The 18,560-nt window shown below is 33.2% G+C and overlaps 3 protein-coding genes across 6 annotated transcripts in view; 2 read left to right on the plus strand and 1 right to left on the minus strand.

Moving 5' to 3' along the window:
• The window catches only part of LOC130900688 (protein phosphatase Slingshot), a 114,754-nt gene extending 109,127 nt beyond the window's left edge, over positions 1-5,627 (plus strand). For all 4 annotated transcript variants that reach the window (XM_057811463.1, XM_057811462.1, XM_057811464.1 and 1 more), the window contains 3 exons: positions 2,534-2,819; positions 2,884-3,062; positions 3,131-5,627. In XM_057811463.1, the coding sequence (XP_057667446.1) occupies positions 2,534-2,819; positions 2,884-3,062; positions 3,131-5,465 (2,800 nt within the window). In that variant the 3' untranslated portion in view covers positions 5,466-5,627. The remainder of the gene's footprint in view (positions 1-2,533; positions 2,820-2,883; positions 3,063-3,130) is intronic.
• An 8,092-nt stretch (positions 5,628-13,719) lies between these two features.
• LOC130900691 (uncharacterized) overlaps positions 13,720-18,560 on the minus strand; it is an 8,307-nt gene continuing 3,466 nt past the window's right edge. Inside the window, exons 5-9 of the mRNA XM_057811469.1 lie at positions 16,610-16,799; positions 16,333-16,534; positions 15,208-15,309; positions 15,066-15,158; positions 13,720-14,033 (exon numbers count right to left, since the gene is read on the minus strand). Of these exons, the coding sequence (XP_057667452.1) occupies positions 13,848-14,033; positions 15,066-15,158; positions 15,208-15,309; positions 16,333-16,534; positions 16,610-16,799 (773 nt within the window). The 3' untranslated portion in view covers positions 13,720-13,847. The remainder of the gene's footprint in view (positions 14,034-15,065; positions 15,159-15,207; positions 15,310-16,332; positions 16,535-16,609; positions 16,800-18,560) is intronic.
• On the plus strand, positions 14,098-14,885 carry LOC130900693 (meiotic nuclear division protein 1 homolog). Its single transcript, XM_057811471.1, has one exon. The coding sequence runs from the start codon at positions 14,174-14,176 to the stop codon at positions 14,786-14,788; it is 615 nt and encodes a 204-aa protein (XP_057667454.1). The 5' UTR covers positions 14,098-14,173; the 3' UTR covers positions 14,789-14,885.

Here is an 18,560-nt window from a genome sequence, read left to right on the forward strand (position 1 = left end):
TAAAACTCAACATATCCAGACTTCAATATTTTTCGCTATTCTTGTCTACTTTATTGGGTGTTTTGCTACTTACTTTCCTACTTCATCTATATCAAGCTTTCTCATGTATAACTGTCAAAAATGCTGTCAGTTTTTGCTGTCAATTCAAATATTCTCGGGTCTAATTGTTAAAAGTTAAATTTAGTATTTCATTTAATTTTTTTAATGTGTTATTCATGATTCGAAAGAGCATGATCTCTTCAATGTTTTCTAATTTTTCTCATAGAATTAGGGGAACCAATTGAAATAGGAGCACAGCAACACTTTTCAGTATTCGTATTTTTTATATTATCTTCTGTTTTCTTCAATTTTTATTGTCGAATTCTTTCACTTTTCAACACACGTTTTAATGTTTTCTTTAATGAATTCACTCATCATTTCATTAGGTTGTTCCACTCTGAATATTGGTTTTCCTGTAACATTCACAATTAATGAAAACCACAAAAGATAATATTAGATTCGATTACTTTGTGTTTTAAAATGTTTCAATTGTATATATTTGCAAATAGTGAACTAATACTGTTAATTGGAAGTTAAAACCTGTTTCTGTAAAAATTTTAAAAAAGTCTAACGCTCCTTGGTAAGTTACTAGATAATTTTCAACTATTCGACGTTCTCACGATTGACAGGAAATAATTATTAATAGCATGGCGACATTTTATCTTGATATTTATATATTTAAAATAATAATTTCATAATTATGTACTTGATGGCTAGCTATCCGTTTTAAAATCTAGAAAAGCTTATTGTCCTTTTTTGTAAATGTTCAATTGTTTGACATTTTCTCTGGCTTAGATTTTTTTATGTAAAAAGCAGCACTAGAGGATGAACCCTATTACCACGAGTAGTTCGAGTGGTGGCTGCCATGTGGATATGCCAGTGAATATTGATCTTGAGCTTCTGTAGCTGTAATGTTCGAGAAAAACGTATCTTAGTAGCTGATTCCACAGGCTAACATTTTCCCAAAGAGAGGAGTCCCGATAAATTGATATTTTGAAAACGAATGTGGTGTTACGAGCCCCTTTTGCCTGTTGATTATGTCTTTTAAAAACTGCTCTAAGTGGGATTATGTTAGACAACTCGGAAGATCATTTGCCCTAGTATAGTATCGATAGTACCGAGTCAGATCGGCGACCTTTGTTCTATGCTCTAAGCTGTCCAATCTTCTGATTAACTTTGGATCGCCCATAAGTCGAATTGTATTGAGTCGAGCATCTTCAGAGTATGCTATTACTTCTTAGTTCTTAGAAACTGTGTTTATACTAGTGTCTTGAAATCGTGCCTCAATTAAAGGATTTTAGTTTAGTTTTTTTGCTCTTTTGGGATCGTTTTGACCAAACTTGTTGAAAAATGTTTCCTGTCAAACTTAAACCACATACTCGGAGATAGTAAATAGTTCTATTTCAACCAGTAACAGGTGGACAGCATAAAAAAATTCTGTCCATACCTCTTGAGGTATGAAAACAAGAAAAAATGTCTGTGGGGAGCAAATCTGGAGATACGGAAGCAATTTAATATAATTTTCTCATATTTTCATCTATTTTTCACTTTTTCAAATCGCATCATTTTTGCGTTATCGTCTTTCATACAACACTACGTAATAGTCGTGTTTATGGTTTTGCCTTTTTTATGATAATCGATGATTATATCACGCGCATTCCAAACTTTTGTTGCCATTACCTTACCAGTCGACTTCTGAGTCTTCCAACGCTTTGGAGTCGGTTCATGACGTGCAGTTCGCTTGGTTGACTATCGATTGAACTTCGTTGTGAAATGATAGAGTTATGTTTCACTCAATGCTACATACCGACGCAAAACTTTGTGTAAATTTCGATTGAACTGCTCCAAACACTGATCAGAATCCTCATTTGGTCTTTACAACGTAATGTAAACTCGATTACCCAATGGAGTCTCACTCAGAATAGAATCCAGTTCAGTTCTTTTTATAATTTACTGAAAATACTCATAATTGATGACTGTCAAGAAAACTATTAAACCTCGTGGCATTTTTGAACTTGAAACATAAATTTTTTAGTATCGATATTTAATTAAATAACTAGCGCTACATATAGGCTGCATACTTATGATTTCCACCTCGTAGTTAAATATTAACAATGAAATCTAAGATAGCTATTAATTCATTAGTTTCCATTTAGTGTTTGACATTCAAAATTAAATTAAAATTATACTTAAATGAAGGTAATTATTCAAAGTGATAAATAATAATATCTTTCAATTGGTTCTATTCAAATCTTCCAAATGGTATTAACCCACACCTTGACCCAAGAAAAACATCTTTCACTATCTTGTATTAATTCTATTTTAATGACCAAACTTCTACGTGGACATTATTTATTTACGTTCAACTGATTTATTTGAGGATGAAAATTTCATTTTTTATTTATACAAATAATAACCTGTTTCGGTTCTAATTTTACAAAAATTATATTTTAGCGATTGAAGTAATCGTCACAAGTTTTTTTTTCGATTCTAGGTCAACGCTACAGACTCTCCACAAGGTGAGCGCGAAAGCACGAGAGCAGAATTATTTCCAAGGCGGTCTGACACATTCTTGGGTAGAATACTATGAAAATAGAATTGAATCAGATCGTTCATGCCTTAACGAATGGCACGCCATGGATAATTTGGAATCGAAACGACCACCCTCGCCTGACTCGATCAGAACCAAACCCACCGAACGAGAGGAAACCGAAAAAGTCATCAGGGCGACTCTTAAAGAAATTATGATGTCGGTGGACTTGGATGAAGTCACCAGTAAGGTATGTCTAAATTGATATACAAACGAAAGGAATCTAGTGAGTAATATTTAATTTTTCTCTATAGGTGATTAGGAGCAGGCTCGAGGAAGAACTCGACATGGATTTGGGCGAGTACAAGTCATTCATCGATCAAGAAATGCTGGTCATTCTAGGTCAGATGGATGCACCGACGGAGATTTTCGATCACGTCTATTTAGGTTCAGAATGGAACGCTTCCAATTACGAAGAATTACAAAGAAACGGGTGAGTATTAATATATATATCATCAACGACAATTTAGTTTATTCAAACGATGCGTTATTTTGTTTCAGAGTTGGCCACATCTTGAACGTTACAAGAGAAATAGACAACTTCTTTCCGGGAACATTCGATTATTTGAACATTCGAGTTTACGATGACGAAAAGACGGATTTGTTAAAACACTGGGACGACACATACAAATACATCACCAAAGTTAAAGATCAAGGTTCCAAAGTTTTGGTACATTGCAAGATGGGAATCAGTCGATCGGCTTCGGTGGTCATAGCTTACGCGATGAAAGCTTACAATTGGGATTTCGATACCGCCATGAAACACGTCAAATACAAAAGGACCTGCATCAAACCAAACACCAGTTTCGTGTTACAACTAGAAACCTATCAAGGAATATTGGACGCCATGAAGAATAAAGAGAAATTACAAAGATCCAAATCGGAAACGAATTTGAAAACACCCGGTTCAAACGGAAAGAACGATAAAGTAATCGATAACAAACAACAACGAGACGTTGAATTATTATCGAAATCGTACAACACGGAAAGCGCAATGTCCGGACAAGATTTGAGAAATATCGGATCGCGTCCTAAATCCTGGTCGCCGGATAATTTACTAACCAGGGAGATGGTAGAAGCCGCCAAATCTCCTTTATCAATATCCCTAGAAGACGTCAGCCAAAAATCGACCGGTAAAGAAACCAACAAGAACGAATCTAAATCCTCATTAGCCAGGCACGTTTTGATGCCCTGCGATAACGGCGAAACTTACAGCGTATCTCCGAACCAAATCGTACATTTACCGGATTTAGTTTCACGCGGCGGCGAAAAAAAAAATTTAGTTTTGGATTTGGCGAGTCAATTCGAACAAATATCGTCGGAGGAATTAGCGAAAAGTAAAGTTAAAACGGAAACGTGGGACCCCGGCGAAACGATACCGTGTTGCGAAACATCAAGCGAAACCTGTGATCATCAAACAAATTTTAGTTGTATAAGTGAATGGACGGTAGCGCCGGATAATTATAGTGATAGTGATTCGATCAAAACGAAAACGGACGTTTTTTCAAATCAAGTGGATCGGGTATTCGATCGCGAAGAAAAGAAACAAATGAGAACGTCGATAATACCATCGCCGGAAGAGGAAAGACAACGGGAGAGCCCTTCCAGACAAAGTTCGTGGAGTTCTTACGATTCGGCCGTGGCTTTGGGGTTTCAAAATGAAACTTGCGAATTATCTCGTCATAGTTCTTGGGGATCCGGTGATACGCGAACACTACCGAGCAGAAATAGTTCTTGGGGATCGTACGATATGCAACCTAGAGGACCGGTACATTACGTTAACGAAAAAGGAGAAAAAATCATGCATACCAACAACACAGAAACATCGGATAATAACGATACCCCCCCAAGACAAACCGGTACCGTTAAAAGATGTAAACAGAAATTTCAAGAAACTAAACCGACTATTGATAGTCGAACCCCTAGTTCGGAAACTTTATTATACGACTTGGACGTAGCCGAAATTATAAACGAATCGATTAATTCCCGTGCCATAGACATTCCCAAAGACGATAAACAAAAATCTAAATTAGTTTCCAGATTATCGATCAGCGCCCCTGAACCATCGTGGGCTTCGATGGAATTGATCGCGAAAAACGATCCGCCATTATCTCGATCGACTTCGAATGTTTCTTCGAAAGAAACATCGAATTCGGTGATTAGTACCGCGCAGTGTTCGTCGGTAAAACAACACAGAACTTTTCTAGAAAATCTGCACAATTCCAACGACGTTATTGTAACGAAAAAAACCGACATGGAAAATAACGGTTCGGGGAAAGTGAAGAATTTAAAAAAGGAATTCGAAGCCAAATCGAGCACAATTAATACCGATCAAATGGAAATGATATCGGATAATTATAACAAAAATAAAACCACCGCCGCCGCCAGTCTACCGTCGTCTCCTATAACCGTGCACGTGACTAAAGATAAAAAATCGATTGATAACAAGACAATCAACGACGACGTAAATCTCAAAAATCTAATCGGAATATTCGAAAATAACTCGGAAGTGCAAGTAAACCGTAGACAAAAATTATCGAACGCCAGACCATTCGCACAAAACCGCAACGGGCGTTACTCTTGCATCGAAATGTCGCCGCGCATACTTCAGACTCCGTTGATATCGAATCTTAACAAAAACGGATCTGTCGTCGATAAAGAAGATAAACGACCTCCGATGGTACCGGTGGTGAGGACGTCGCCGGGACTGGTAGCGACGACGGTCATAACGGCCGCTAAGAAAAAACAGCAACAATACGGCAAAAGTCACCCTCTGGCGAGGTTAACTATCAACAACAAACCCAGACACAATAATCCCGTCTACAACACTATGTAATGCTCAAATTACAGATATGGCTGTGACCGCACTATTTTTTTTTTTGTTTATTGTTAGTTTTCTCATTTTTTGCGTTATAGCGAGATCAATTGACATTTTTGTACGGATTCACGATTATTTTGTGATTATGTAACTTGAAATATATATATATATACAACTGAATTTTGCTCTATGGCTGCTCATTTTCTTGGAAAGAAGTGCGAAGTAAATAAACTTTTATTGACACAATTAACAAACGACATTCAAAATTTCTCTATTAAGACGTGTTCTAATAAATTCGAAATTGCTGGTACCAGTTGTAACAACAGCTGAAAGAACGTGGTATCTATTACAATTATTGTGATAACTCCAAAAGATTACTTAGCGTCTTCCTGTTCATACTGCACCTAAAACTATTCGTGTTCATATACATCCGACTCCTAAACTGTCTTCATATGTTTAAACTATTACTGCCTATACTTGCAAAGACCGTTAATCTTATGAGCCTTTTGATAGACCTGCCACTAAAAGTGTTTTATTTCATATTTATCCTACCTCTCAAACTCCACTGACAAAATTGTCGGCTTTTATATCCATCCTACTCTTAAAATTGTCTTATTCATATTTGTCTTACTTATAAAACTGTCTTTATAATCATCCTACATTTGAAAATAATTGTATTCATATACATCCCACTCCTAAACTGCCTTTATATACATGCTTTCCCTAAAACTATTTGATTTCATGTTGATTCCATTCCTGAAACACTTTTCATATTCATCCTATCCCTAGAAATGTTCAATTTTATGTTAATTCTACTCTTAAAACAGTTTTCATATTCATCCTGCCCCGAAAACTGTCTTCATATTCATATTACTGTCTTTATATTGAATCTACACCTAAAACTGATAATTTTCATATACATCCCAATTCTTAATTGTCTTTATATATACGCTGCACCTAAAACTGTTTCGTTTCACAATCATCCTACTCCTTAAACAGTTTTTACATTAATCCTTCACCTAAAAACTGTTTGATTTCATGTTAATTCTACTCCTGGAACAGTTTTAATATACTTTTCAACGCTCAAAATGTTTTATTTAATGTTTATTCTACTCATAAAACATTTTTCATATTCATCCTGCCCCTAAAACTGTCTTCATATTCATCTTACTCCCTTTGTATTGAACTTACACTTCTTAATTGTCTTTATATAAACGCTACCCCTAAAACTGTTTCGTTTCATATTCATTCTACTACAAAAACAGTTTTTAGATTACTCCTACCCCTAAAACTGTTTCATGTTAATTCTACTCATGGAACAGTTTCAATAATCTGTCTACCTCTTGAACTGTTTTAATATTCTTTTTGCCTCAAAAACTGTTTGATTTCATGTTAATTCTAATTCTAACACAGTTTTTATATTGATCCTACCCCTACAACTGTCTTTATGTTCATCCTATACCCAAAACTGAATGTTTTCATGCATATCCTATTCATAAACTGTCTTTATATACATGCTGCCCCTAAAACTGTTTCGTTTCATATTCATCTTACTCATTGTATAGTTTTTATATAATTCTAACCCCTAAAACTCTTTGATTTCACGTTAATTCTATCGCTAAAACAGTTTTCATATACATCCTACACCTAAAACTGATTGTCCCAAGGTAAATCCTACTTCTAAACTATCTTTATATACATGCCGCCCATAATATTGTTTTCATATTCATCTTACCCCAAAAACTAAAATCATTCTTTGAAATTTCAAATTCAAAAGCAAATATTAATTGAATTCAAGAATTTTTTTATACTTTAATAACCCCTAAAAGTTAATTAGGCAATTATGAATAATTAATTGTTCAGAAAACTATGATAAATTCACTTGTTTCACCAAAAACACTATGAGCATCTTCAACGATTTTCAACACATCATTTAATGTCACCTATTCCAAAGGAATAGTTGATATTTGGAACCATTTTCTAGATCCTTTGTCTTCACGTTTTGATATGTCATAGATTTCCAAGACCAAATTTTTATGTTCCGTTTCTGTTAATTGTCTTATTTTGTTTATATCGATTCCTCTTTGTCTTTTTATCTTATATTACCAATGAAATACGAATTCAAACTATAACCATATCTTGATGGTTACCAACAAAATCAGTAGCTCAATCATCTTTTGATAAACAATTTGATGTCTTTACTACCATTGGTACTATGGCCCTCAAAGAGCATTGTCCTCAACCTCCACATTACTCCAATCATCAGCAAATTTTTATCCTCGGTATATAGTGACTTCCAGAATCTTTTGGATGAGTTATCCCTGAAAAGCAGCGGTACAGAAAATTAACTTAATGTGTTATTGTATCGTTTATAAATTGTTTGTTAAATGTGTCTTTGTAATTCAACATTTGGTATATGTCAAGTAAAATATACGATCATGACTTTATTTGAAGACAAGGTATGTTGAAAGTTAATTTTCGACGATTTGGAAAAAACGGGTATTTAAAAAAATATAATAAAAATTTCATTTATTTTAAATTCTAGCACAACTTGTACATTCTTCACAAAAGCAAAATAAATATAAGAAAAAAATATATATTTAAAAAATATTAATGTGTGTTGCTTCTTGTAAATAAGCGAAACGTATTTTTCGATCTTGTTGAATATGTAAATTTTTTATTGGCATTTACAAAAACTGCTTCTGATCGTTATTTTTTCGTCATTATAAAATTTGAAGACATAAAATTTTTAATGTTGTCTTATTACTGCCAAATTACTGTGGACCACGTTATCGGGGTAATATTGTGTCTGGCCAAAAAAGACTTAAGCAATATCTACAAACTACAGTTTGAAAATGTTGAAGTTGGGCTAAAGAAATTACTAATAATTCCAACTCATATTTCACTAAAAATGTAGAATTTTTTTCTGTGATTTTGAAAAAAAAGACATTATGAGTTTGCAAACCTATAATATCAAAATTTTCATCAAACAATGAAATATATTTTAAATTTCTGATTTTGAAACAAAAATATTAAAACTTTTTTTACGGAAATCAAAAATTGACGCCTCGCCACACGACCGAAATGGGTCAAGGCGTCAATTTTTCATGTTGTTTTGAACTGATTTTCGTAAAAAAAATGCTATCACCTGAAAAACTTGACAGGATCTACAAGGCGAAAAGTATTTTCCACAATTTGTTGAAAATTAAATCAAAAAAATAATAGAAACAAAAATATGTTGAAGGACAGATACTTATAACTAAATGAAAACTGTATTTTTCATTTTGGAAACATTAAGCACAATATAATATACAATGTGGCCCAAAAGTAGGTATTTAAACAGCAAATCTAATCATACATACAACTCCAGAGATACTCAAAATATCCACATTCGGATTGATACATTCTTGTGAACCATTCCAGAGACTTTAATAGGATCTTTAAACCCATTAAAGATATAATTGTTCAACTTTTGTACTGTGACAGGTTTTCTGGAATAAATATTTTCATTCATTATTGCAATCTTAGTTAAACCTGTTTTTTCGTCAGATAATTCAAGATTCCATTTCCAAATATTGATGAACGTCTTCTATCAAAATGGTAACTAATGGTTAAATCTTAATGACGCGAGTTCTATAGGGCCCACTACACAGAATTATATCATTTAAAACAGGCTTTAACTGGTCACACTAGTTCAATCAGATTATGGTGTATTATTTTACAGAAGTAATTTGTGGTCAGGATCTTCCTCGTGAAGACAATATTTGGAATAACCTGAGGCTTGTTAATGCATCAGATGTTGTAAAGATGTCCTTGGGTTACCAAGTTTTTTAAATGCTTTTCGCGTGAACTTATATGAATGTAATTGTTTATCTATATCTCCTTTTCCTACTCCAACGTTCTTCAAGTGCATTGGCGATGTAAATCGTGGTTTTAAACTTATTTTTAAAGAAGTAAACCGTTAAGTAATTTTCAATTGCATTTTTGTACATCTTAGAGATCAGTATTCGTTAAAATTTTACGCCATGGTTAACTAGTGGGCTAAGAAGCTCAAAAGCTTGCATGAAAAATCTTTTTTTGTTAAATATGGTTTTATTATTCAATGTAGTTGCCTCCCAGGGCCATACAGTTTTTCGTTACATTATGTATATGTCTTAAATCTCAAATAACCTCCAATTCATCAATAACCTCTTCTTTGACGCAAAATTTCTATCTATCGAGCATCCTCTTGAGATTTGAGAACAGAAGAAAGTCGCTTGGGTCCAGATCTGCAGAATACGGTGAATAAAAAAGCAAATCGAATCACAATTTCATGCAATTTTGCCATCTTTTTCATTGATTTGTGACTTGGTGCTTTGTCTTAATGAAAAACCATTTTCAACTTCTTCAAATTGTCCCATTTTCCGCAATTTTGTACTCTAGCGCTCTAATAATGCTATAACTTATTCATATTTTCCCTTTTCTAAGATAATCAATGAATATTATACCACGCGGCTCCAAAAATACTGATGTCATTAACTTAGCAGTCAAGTTTTGAGTCTTTCCACGTTTTTTAGTTATATACATGTCTTTTGAAGGCTCAATTTCTGACCATCGAGCTTTCTTTTGAGGTTCGAGAACAGGAAAAAGTCACAGGGGACAGATCTTAAGAATTCGGTGGATAAGGAAGCTGAACTCATGCAATTTTGCCCATCGTTTTCATTAATTAGTAGCATGGGGCATTTTCTTTATGAAATAGCACTTTCTCCTTTTTCAAATACTCCAATAACGCTATGTACTAATAACTGTTTATAGTTTTCGCTTTTTTTACATAGTCGATGAATATTATGCAATGAGTATCCCAAAATACTAAAGTCATAACCTTACCAGTCGACTTTTGAGTTTTTTTACGCTTTGGAGTTGTACACGTATCTTGGGGTTACTGAAAAACGTATGGATTCAATACTAGTAGCGCCATCTAAGTTTCAGTCTACCTAGTAACATTTCAAACAGAAGGAAAGTCACAACAAATTATGTATTCCTACTATTGGTCCACTCTGTATAACAGTGACCTTATGTTCTAATTTTACTCTTTTTAATTACTGCAGGAGAAAAAATGTTTTTTTCATCACATAATTTATATACTTTAAGAGAAAAAATTGTTTGAAAGTACCAGAAGAAACTCTTGAGTTTCTAGAAATTTTTCATCGTGTAGTAGAAATTGATTCTCCAGTAGTGAAATTGTCAATCAATATTTTTGTATAGCTCTAAAATAAGAAGTAATAGGTCACAATAAATAACATTAGGAGATTTAATTTTCAAACTCATTTTTTTATCGAAAAAAAAATATAGAAATAATTTATCATTACTTTTGATATTATGAAATTACATCACAAAAAAAACAAATTATTTCAAAGATAGTAGCAAAAAAACTAGAATTAGATAAATTCAATGTACCAGAGGCGTAGCGAGGATCAATATAGAGATGGGCAAGTCGCATAGGGCTCCTCTAGAGTTGAGAGAGGTTTCTTGGAATCCTTTTAAACTTAATTTCAAACCGAGCCTTAAACGGATCCAGTTAATGAGTTATATGTAGAAAATTTTATTCACGAGTGTATAATGAAGGTTATTAATCACGAGGTAAAGTTTACTTAGCATTAAACATCGAGTGAATAATAACTCATTATACGCGAGTAGAAAACTATACTTTATCCACGACTACCAAGTTTTTTTGCTGGAAAATTTTGATACATTATTAGAAACACAAAAATCTATGTATTAGTTTTTTGATGAGGCAATTTCTCTAATTTCTGTTGGTGTTGAAGAGTAGTCACTTTCATTTTCTATATCCTTTTTGGTTGATTTTTTAACTTAATTTGACATAAAATGTTAAAAAACACCGAGGAATCTAAACATACAATTAAATTGATAGGTTTGAGTTAAATTTATATTGTTTTAAAAGGTACTTCAATTTATAAATTGTTTAAAAAACCGTAGTACGTTAAGAAACCCATATTTAAATATTTCTCAGTGCTAATGCTCCGTGAATAAAAACTGCAGGTCGCGGGTTCGATTCTGGTATAGAAATATTTACTTCTAAATTTTTTTTTTTCATGAATACAGAACTAAATTGAAAATATTAAGTAGTGCTTCACATGATAAAATTATAAAAACCGATTTTTTATAGCAAAATAATATAATATAGTCAGATATATAGTCAAAAAGTGATTAATGGGTATTATGAAGGTACAGAAACTAGACGTATAATGGTTAGATTATACAACAGTCGTGGATAAAGTCATTTAGATAGTCCTTGCTTCGCGACTGTTATGTTGAAATAGAAGTAAACCGTCTCAAAAATCTACAATGAAAAATTGAAAACAAGTAATGGCTGTTAAGATTTCTAGTCTGCTATCTAAATAAGACAATGAAAAATTGCAGCCCTAACGGCTCAAATACTAAATTTCATAGTTTCAACGTTTTAGTCTTAAGAATCTTTAAGCGAATTAGCGGTTTGTATAGATTCTAGTAGTAGCTAATGTGCACTACCCGAGGCTTTAAAAAACTCATCACTTTGCTTTCTACTTGTTGTGTAAACGCATTTCCTCGTTAATTATTTTTGTAATTATGTAGGAGATGCCTCAATTGTAATTTGAAGTATCAGTAACTAAATTTTATGAGAATTTTCTGTTCTTCATTTCATTCTTCAGGGTAAAAAATGGTAATATTTAGATATAGATGCAGTAATAAGTTGAGTCAAGAAATCCCGTTTTAGTTTAACCCATTGAAAAGTTAATGTCACAATTTTTTGTCAGAAATTGTAATTGAAATTGAGTAGATGATAAATGCTCATCACTGTTTGATATGGCACTTTAAATTATACAAAATTAAACCAATTTTAGAATGGTGCAATATTTTTATTTGCATTTTTATATACATTTATTATAACTTGTTAATTTTTTCGTATAGATATAACAATAGGTAATATACTTAAACAGCAACAATTTGCCCAATTATCTCAAACATCACAAGATTTTAATTTTGAAAAACGTCTATATGGTCGAGGGAAGAATAAAAAAGTTAAAAAAGCAAATCTTTTTTTTCTTTCGACTAGTACTTGAACAAACCACCAAGATGTAACAGGTGACAAATAGAAAGTTGCCTAAAATATTGTTCATTAGTCATTTTCATTTGAAATTCAGTTTAATTAAACATTTTCAACAAAATTAAGTTTAAAAAAATGACGAAACCAGCCTAAGGAATGACTATTAATGGTAAATAGAAAATCATCTTTGGTCTTGGCTTTTTCTGTATAACAGTAATCTTTCTGTAAGAAGCGATCACACGGGCTAAATCCGGTGAATACGAATACCATTCTATACCTGAGTGTATAAACTTGGCTTAACCTAAACCAATGACGCAGTCTCGATAAACTTCGTAATACCATAAAATCAAATACATATTTCACCATAAAGTCTATATCCTTCTTACGTCGTTCTTAACGTCACTCATTTTAAAGTACACTACTGCGTCTCAATAGAAACTGATAACATTCTAGAATACAGTGTTCCCAACTCTCAAAAATTTATCTCTCTAAAACCCCCATAAAAAAACCACTAAAATCCTCACAATTACAATGGATTCCCTTTAAAAAATTATATTATTTATAAAATAAATAATTAAAAATTCTCAAACAATCAATAAATAATTTCATTTAGCAACATCATTTTTTTTTAATATTTTTATAAATTCGAAAACTTTAAGTAACGAATCATTTTACTCAGATTCTGATTTTTCTAATTATATTTATTCTTTACAATGTTATAAATAGATATTTGAAGTTCTAAAAATCCCTGAAAACATCTCGATCCCACATCTTTTTCCCCTAAATTTGAGGGGGAAACCCCTAAGTTGGTAACCCTGCTAGAATATACGTACGTGGACCCAGCCTTATACGGTAGAGTAGAAAGGAAAAGAGATGCATATTGATACTTTAGGCAACTTTCCATTTGTCACCCTGTATATGTTTACAAGATTATCTTGCTTTGTGTCTATACTTTGTACCCCGTGAATGAATTAAGTAGCTATCATCATTAACTAGTTTGACGGCTTGATTGGCTTTTCACAATGTTATAATTTGTATATGAACTTTTTCATTTTTTGTATCTGTAAAGTTGATATGCTGTTCTTAAAGCTTTTGTGCGTATTTGTGTGATAGATTTTTTTTGTACAATAGATGTAAATTATCTTGTATCGCTTTAAAATGTTCTGAAAGCAAAAGAAAGTGAAAATATAGAAGTGATTATTTAATATATATTGTCGTTTTACTTTAAATCATGCATAAATTTTTCCTTTCCCTAAATTATAATGAAAATCCAATTGTAGTCTTTTTAATTTAAATAAAAATCCTGAAATTTTCCTTTAATAAAAATCAACTTGATAAAGTTTCTTTGTTGTAACAAAAGCTATTTTTGGTACGGTCGATATATCACTCTTTACTCTCATTGTTTCATCTTCCTTTCTCTCTCTTTCATTAAGTTTTTTCTTTTGTGGACCAATATCAATGCCGTACACTGCTCCAGGTAAAAAGTTTACACTAGCAGATGTCTAAAAAAATTTCGAATAAAAAAATCTTACTACGGTCCTGTTTCGAAAACTATCGGGTAACTTCGGTATATTTTGACTGAAGCAACTTCAGGTTAACACACATTTTGAGGTTATATTATTGTTTATCGTTATAAATAAACATGTCTAAGAAAGGAGTTAGTGCTGAAGAAAAACGTAAACGAATGTTACAATTATTTTACGAAAAAGGAGAATTTTTTCAACTGAAAGAACTAGAAAAACTAGCGCCAAAAGCGAAAGGTATTGTCGCGAATTCTGTTAAAGATGTAATACAACAATTAGTAGAAGACGGATTAGTTGATACCGATAAAATTGGAACTTCAATCTATTATTGGGCTTTTCCAAGTAAATCACTAACAACCCGTAAAAAGCAACTCGAAAAAATAACAGCAGAACTAGAAGAAGTTACCGAAAAACTAAAAATAATAGATAATACATTAGAAGCTTCCAAAGGTAACGAAGAGGATGAAGAAAAATGCAAAAAAGTACTAGAAGAAATAAACGATAAAGAAATCGAACTACGTCGATTACAACAAGAATTAAAAAATTACCAAGACAACGATCCTGAAAAATTTGCAGATCTTGTTAAGAAAACTCAAGAACTCAAAGATGCCGCCAATAGATGGACTGATAATATCTTCGCTATACAATCTTGGTGTGAAAAAAAGTTTATGTTAGAAAAGAATGTTATCAATAAACAATTTGGGATACCAGATGATTTCGATTATTTAGAGTAAGTTGTTAAATAGGTAGAATAAACATCCACTTAAGTTATTAGAATAATAATTATTATTGTAAGAGTTTACTGTACTTAATAAAAGTTATGTTTTTTTATATGTGACTTGTTTAATATTGTCTGAAAAATAGGATATTTTATAAAAGTGTAACAAGGTGATAAACCATTCTCGATAGGTAGCAGTAGGGCTATGCCAGACGAAGTACTTCCACATTTACTATTCGATGTAATATATTGATTATTTTAGTGGAGATTATCTGAAAAATTTCCTTACTTACTCCAGTAGTTTGAAGATCAACTATCCTTAGTAGATGCGGATCAGCTCCACCAGTTGCAATAAAGTCTTTGCTCAAATATTTTCCGCAATACAACTAAAAATACACAAGTTGAAATAGATACAATGAGGAATCCGTTAATTACTTTAGTCGTGAATATATCCGGTTCTATAGCTGCTATTCTTTTCCCTGTTCCATAATCCCAAAGTTGCAAGGGATCTACAGACTGGAAACTGCATGTCAAGATCTAGAAATTAAAATTTCTTTCAGACATTAAACGCCATGTTAATGCATGTCGACTAAAGTTATTCTTGACGGGCTTTTAAAGAGAACTTTTTGTTGATTACTTAAAAAATAATATCTTGAATAGAAATTAAGGTTTTTTAGATCTAAAAGATACTAAAAATTGATTGACATCTTTTTGTGAAGTGCGTATACGAATTGTTTTCCTTCCCGCAAATTCATACATGTAAGTTTCAAAATAGGTAAAAAAGGAACTATACCATTAACGCCGAATTAAATTATACCTCGACGTGAAAAAAAATTTGTATTCACCAGAAGTTTTAGCGATAGAAAACGTTCGGGGCAGCCTCGAAAATCCCCAACCGCCGGAGATAAACGTATAGTATTAATCAATAAACGTGATCGATGACTCACGGACTCAGAGACAACAACTCAGATCAATGAATCTAGGGATCTGTCTTTGAGTACTTACACAGAGAAAAGGAAAAAAGGTAGCAGTGAGGAAACTCCTTTTAAGACGTCCAAAAAAAATTAAGAGATTGCAGTGGGCTATAGAACATACACATTGGACGCATGAAGAATAGAAGAGAGATTTATGGAGCGATGACTCAAAGATTGTGCGCAGGTCAAAGGAAGAACGGATGTTAGATGTGTAATCCCGACTATAAAACACGACAGAGGATCGGTGATGGTATGGAGATGTTTTTGAGGAAGGACGACTGGCGATTTGGTAAAAGGAGGGATTTGAAGGAAGGAATTGGAAAGGAAGAAAGTAATGAAAGTGATGATTTGGCCGACACAGTCGCCTGAATCCTCAACCCGATTGAGTTGTCGTGAAGCAAATTGAAAAGGGTGGTCAGAAAGCAGAAAATTTAAATTTGTACCAATCACAAATTATATGTTGTTTAAAATATAAATATCAAAATCGATGTTATAAGATAGGCAAAACTTTTCACCGGTGGTGTCATTATTTATTGAAATCAAAAAATTATTAATAAATATAATGATACAATCATCATGTTTTTACCTCGGTCCCTCTAAAATTGATGTCTAATCCCTCTCCGCAGATGTGTACATTAGAAAGATGCCTCGTTGCATACGGTTGTCTCAAATCCCAAAATTGTACAACATTATCCCACCCACCTGTAATTAGCTCATAATTATTCTTCGGATGGAAACAAGCAGCGAAAATTCTAGACATATGGCCGTCATGGTGATCGGGAAACTCACTACAAAACTTGAAAGTATATTTTAAAAACCGTAAATCATTTCGAATAGGTTATTTTGTACATGAAATTGAATACCTTGGTACCAAAACTCTTTCTTGACTCCTAGTTTCTTCGTCATAAAAATGAATTCTAAGATCATCTCCGTATGTAACAAATTTCGGGAAGCGTGGATGGTATGTTATGCCAAAAGTTTGACGTTTTTCTTTGATAGTATACAAACATTGGCTGAAATGATAACTCCAGCATTTTACGCAACCGTTTGCATCTTAAACGAAAAGTTACATTCCAAAATCTTCCTTGTGATTATACAGGATCGTTTAGAATTGTATATATTAATTTCTCAATATACAGGTAAGATAGGGTTTGGTATGTATGTTGGGTTGAAGACGAGGACTCAAAATATGCAACCATTCATTGCGGAAATAAAAAAGGGCGAAGTTATTGAAAAGTGATTCTACAATTGGACAAAAAAGGCATTGAAACGGAAACATCGCATGAATAATTTGGAAAGAAACTGCTTGAAATGACTCGGGAGAGTTAACAAAGACACCTAGAAATAATACAACCTAATCTCACTTAACTTAACCTATAAAATTGTTTTTTTCTATTATCTATTCCATTTTTCGTGCGCCAACTTTGCCATTGGTACTTAACGATATGGTCGGGGTACGTTTCCCTTCTTAGATTACGCCTTAGGAAGTGTACACGCATGTCATGAAGCTTCAATACTTTGAGAGCGCACTCCTTCCTAAAACGCGAACTTTCGACTATGAAACACTGTCTCATGATATGTCAAAATTAAGTCTTATCTATCTACACCCCAATCCTCCAATCTTTCCTCTCTCACTCTGCTGATTCAGGTACCACAGTGTTATAACTTTCCTACGGTAACCAATCAGCTACTGTTTCTGACGATAATCAACTATTTTCTTGCACGAGCTTCTTTATTGAAGTTGCAGTCCTAATTGATGAAACTGTACATCAATCTGCTCAACTCTTCTTGAAAATGGATGGAGCTTCTTTACGTAAGAACCCATGTTTTTGGGCTCCAACTCATATTTTTTACTAAGTGTGAATTGAAAAAGATGATTACCATTCAATGCCGAGTTTTAGGTTCGAACCCAGAACCACAGGTTACACAATACGAAGCACCTTCATCAATTTGTACGAGGATGGACTACTGTATTAGAAAGTACACATTCTGTACAGCATATGTTTCAAATTTAAACACTCCACGTTGTGTTTAGTATTTGTTTGGTAGCCATCAATAATGAACGTTTTCAACAAAAAGTTGGTCATCGTTATGTGCATTAGCCCAACCAATATAAAAGCTGAACTAAATTCTACTCTGGGTGAGTTTCCTCCTGAGAAGACCAGCATGGCAATGATCGACTAAATGAGATGAGGATTCCAGAAATATTGGAAAATTGGAAAAAGCGGTACTGGATAATTGGATAATCGTCGACTGAAAGTGCGCCAGCGTCGTGAAGATATTTTCTGTTTCACAGAAATCAAGCCGAACTTTTGAACCGTCTCATAATCATGGGTGAAGTGCTGGTCCATCACATCAGACCGTAAACAAAAGAAAAATCAAAACAATGGACTGAAAAGGAAGAACCGACTACAAAGAATGCAAAGACCGTTCCATCTGTAGGCAAGGTCTTGGCGTCGGTAAATTGGGATGCACGTGGGATAATTTTCAATGACCACTTTGAAAAAGGTAAAACTGTCAATGGGGAGTATTTTGCGAACTTATTGCAACGTTTTAGCGAAGAAATCAAGCAAAAACTACTGCTTTTGGCTAAAAAGAAAGTGTTATTTCATCAAGACAATGCACCAGCTCCCATATTCGTTATTGCAATGGCCAGAATTAATGAATTGCTACCTCATACACCGTATTCGCCAGATTTAGCCCTCTCGGATTATTTTCTATTCCCAGACTTGAAAAAAAATTTTTTTTTCCAAAATTTTTGTGTTTCTATTGCTGGGACAGGTACTTGTGGGACCATACTCGTAAAAGTTCATT

Source organism: Diorhabda carinulata, chromosome X (assembly GCF_026250575.1).
Source record: "Diorhabda carinulata isolate Delta chromosome X, icDioCari1.1, whole genome shotgun sequence".
In the NCBI taxonomy this organism is placed as follows: domain Eukaryota; kingdom Metazoa; phylum Arthropoda; class Insecta; order Coleoptera; family Chrysomelidae; genus Diorhabda; species Diorhabda carinulata.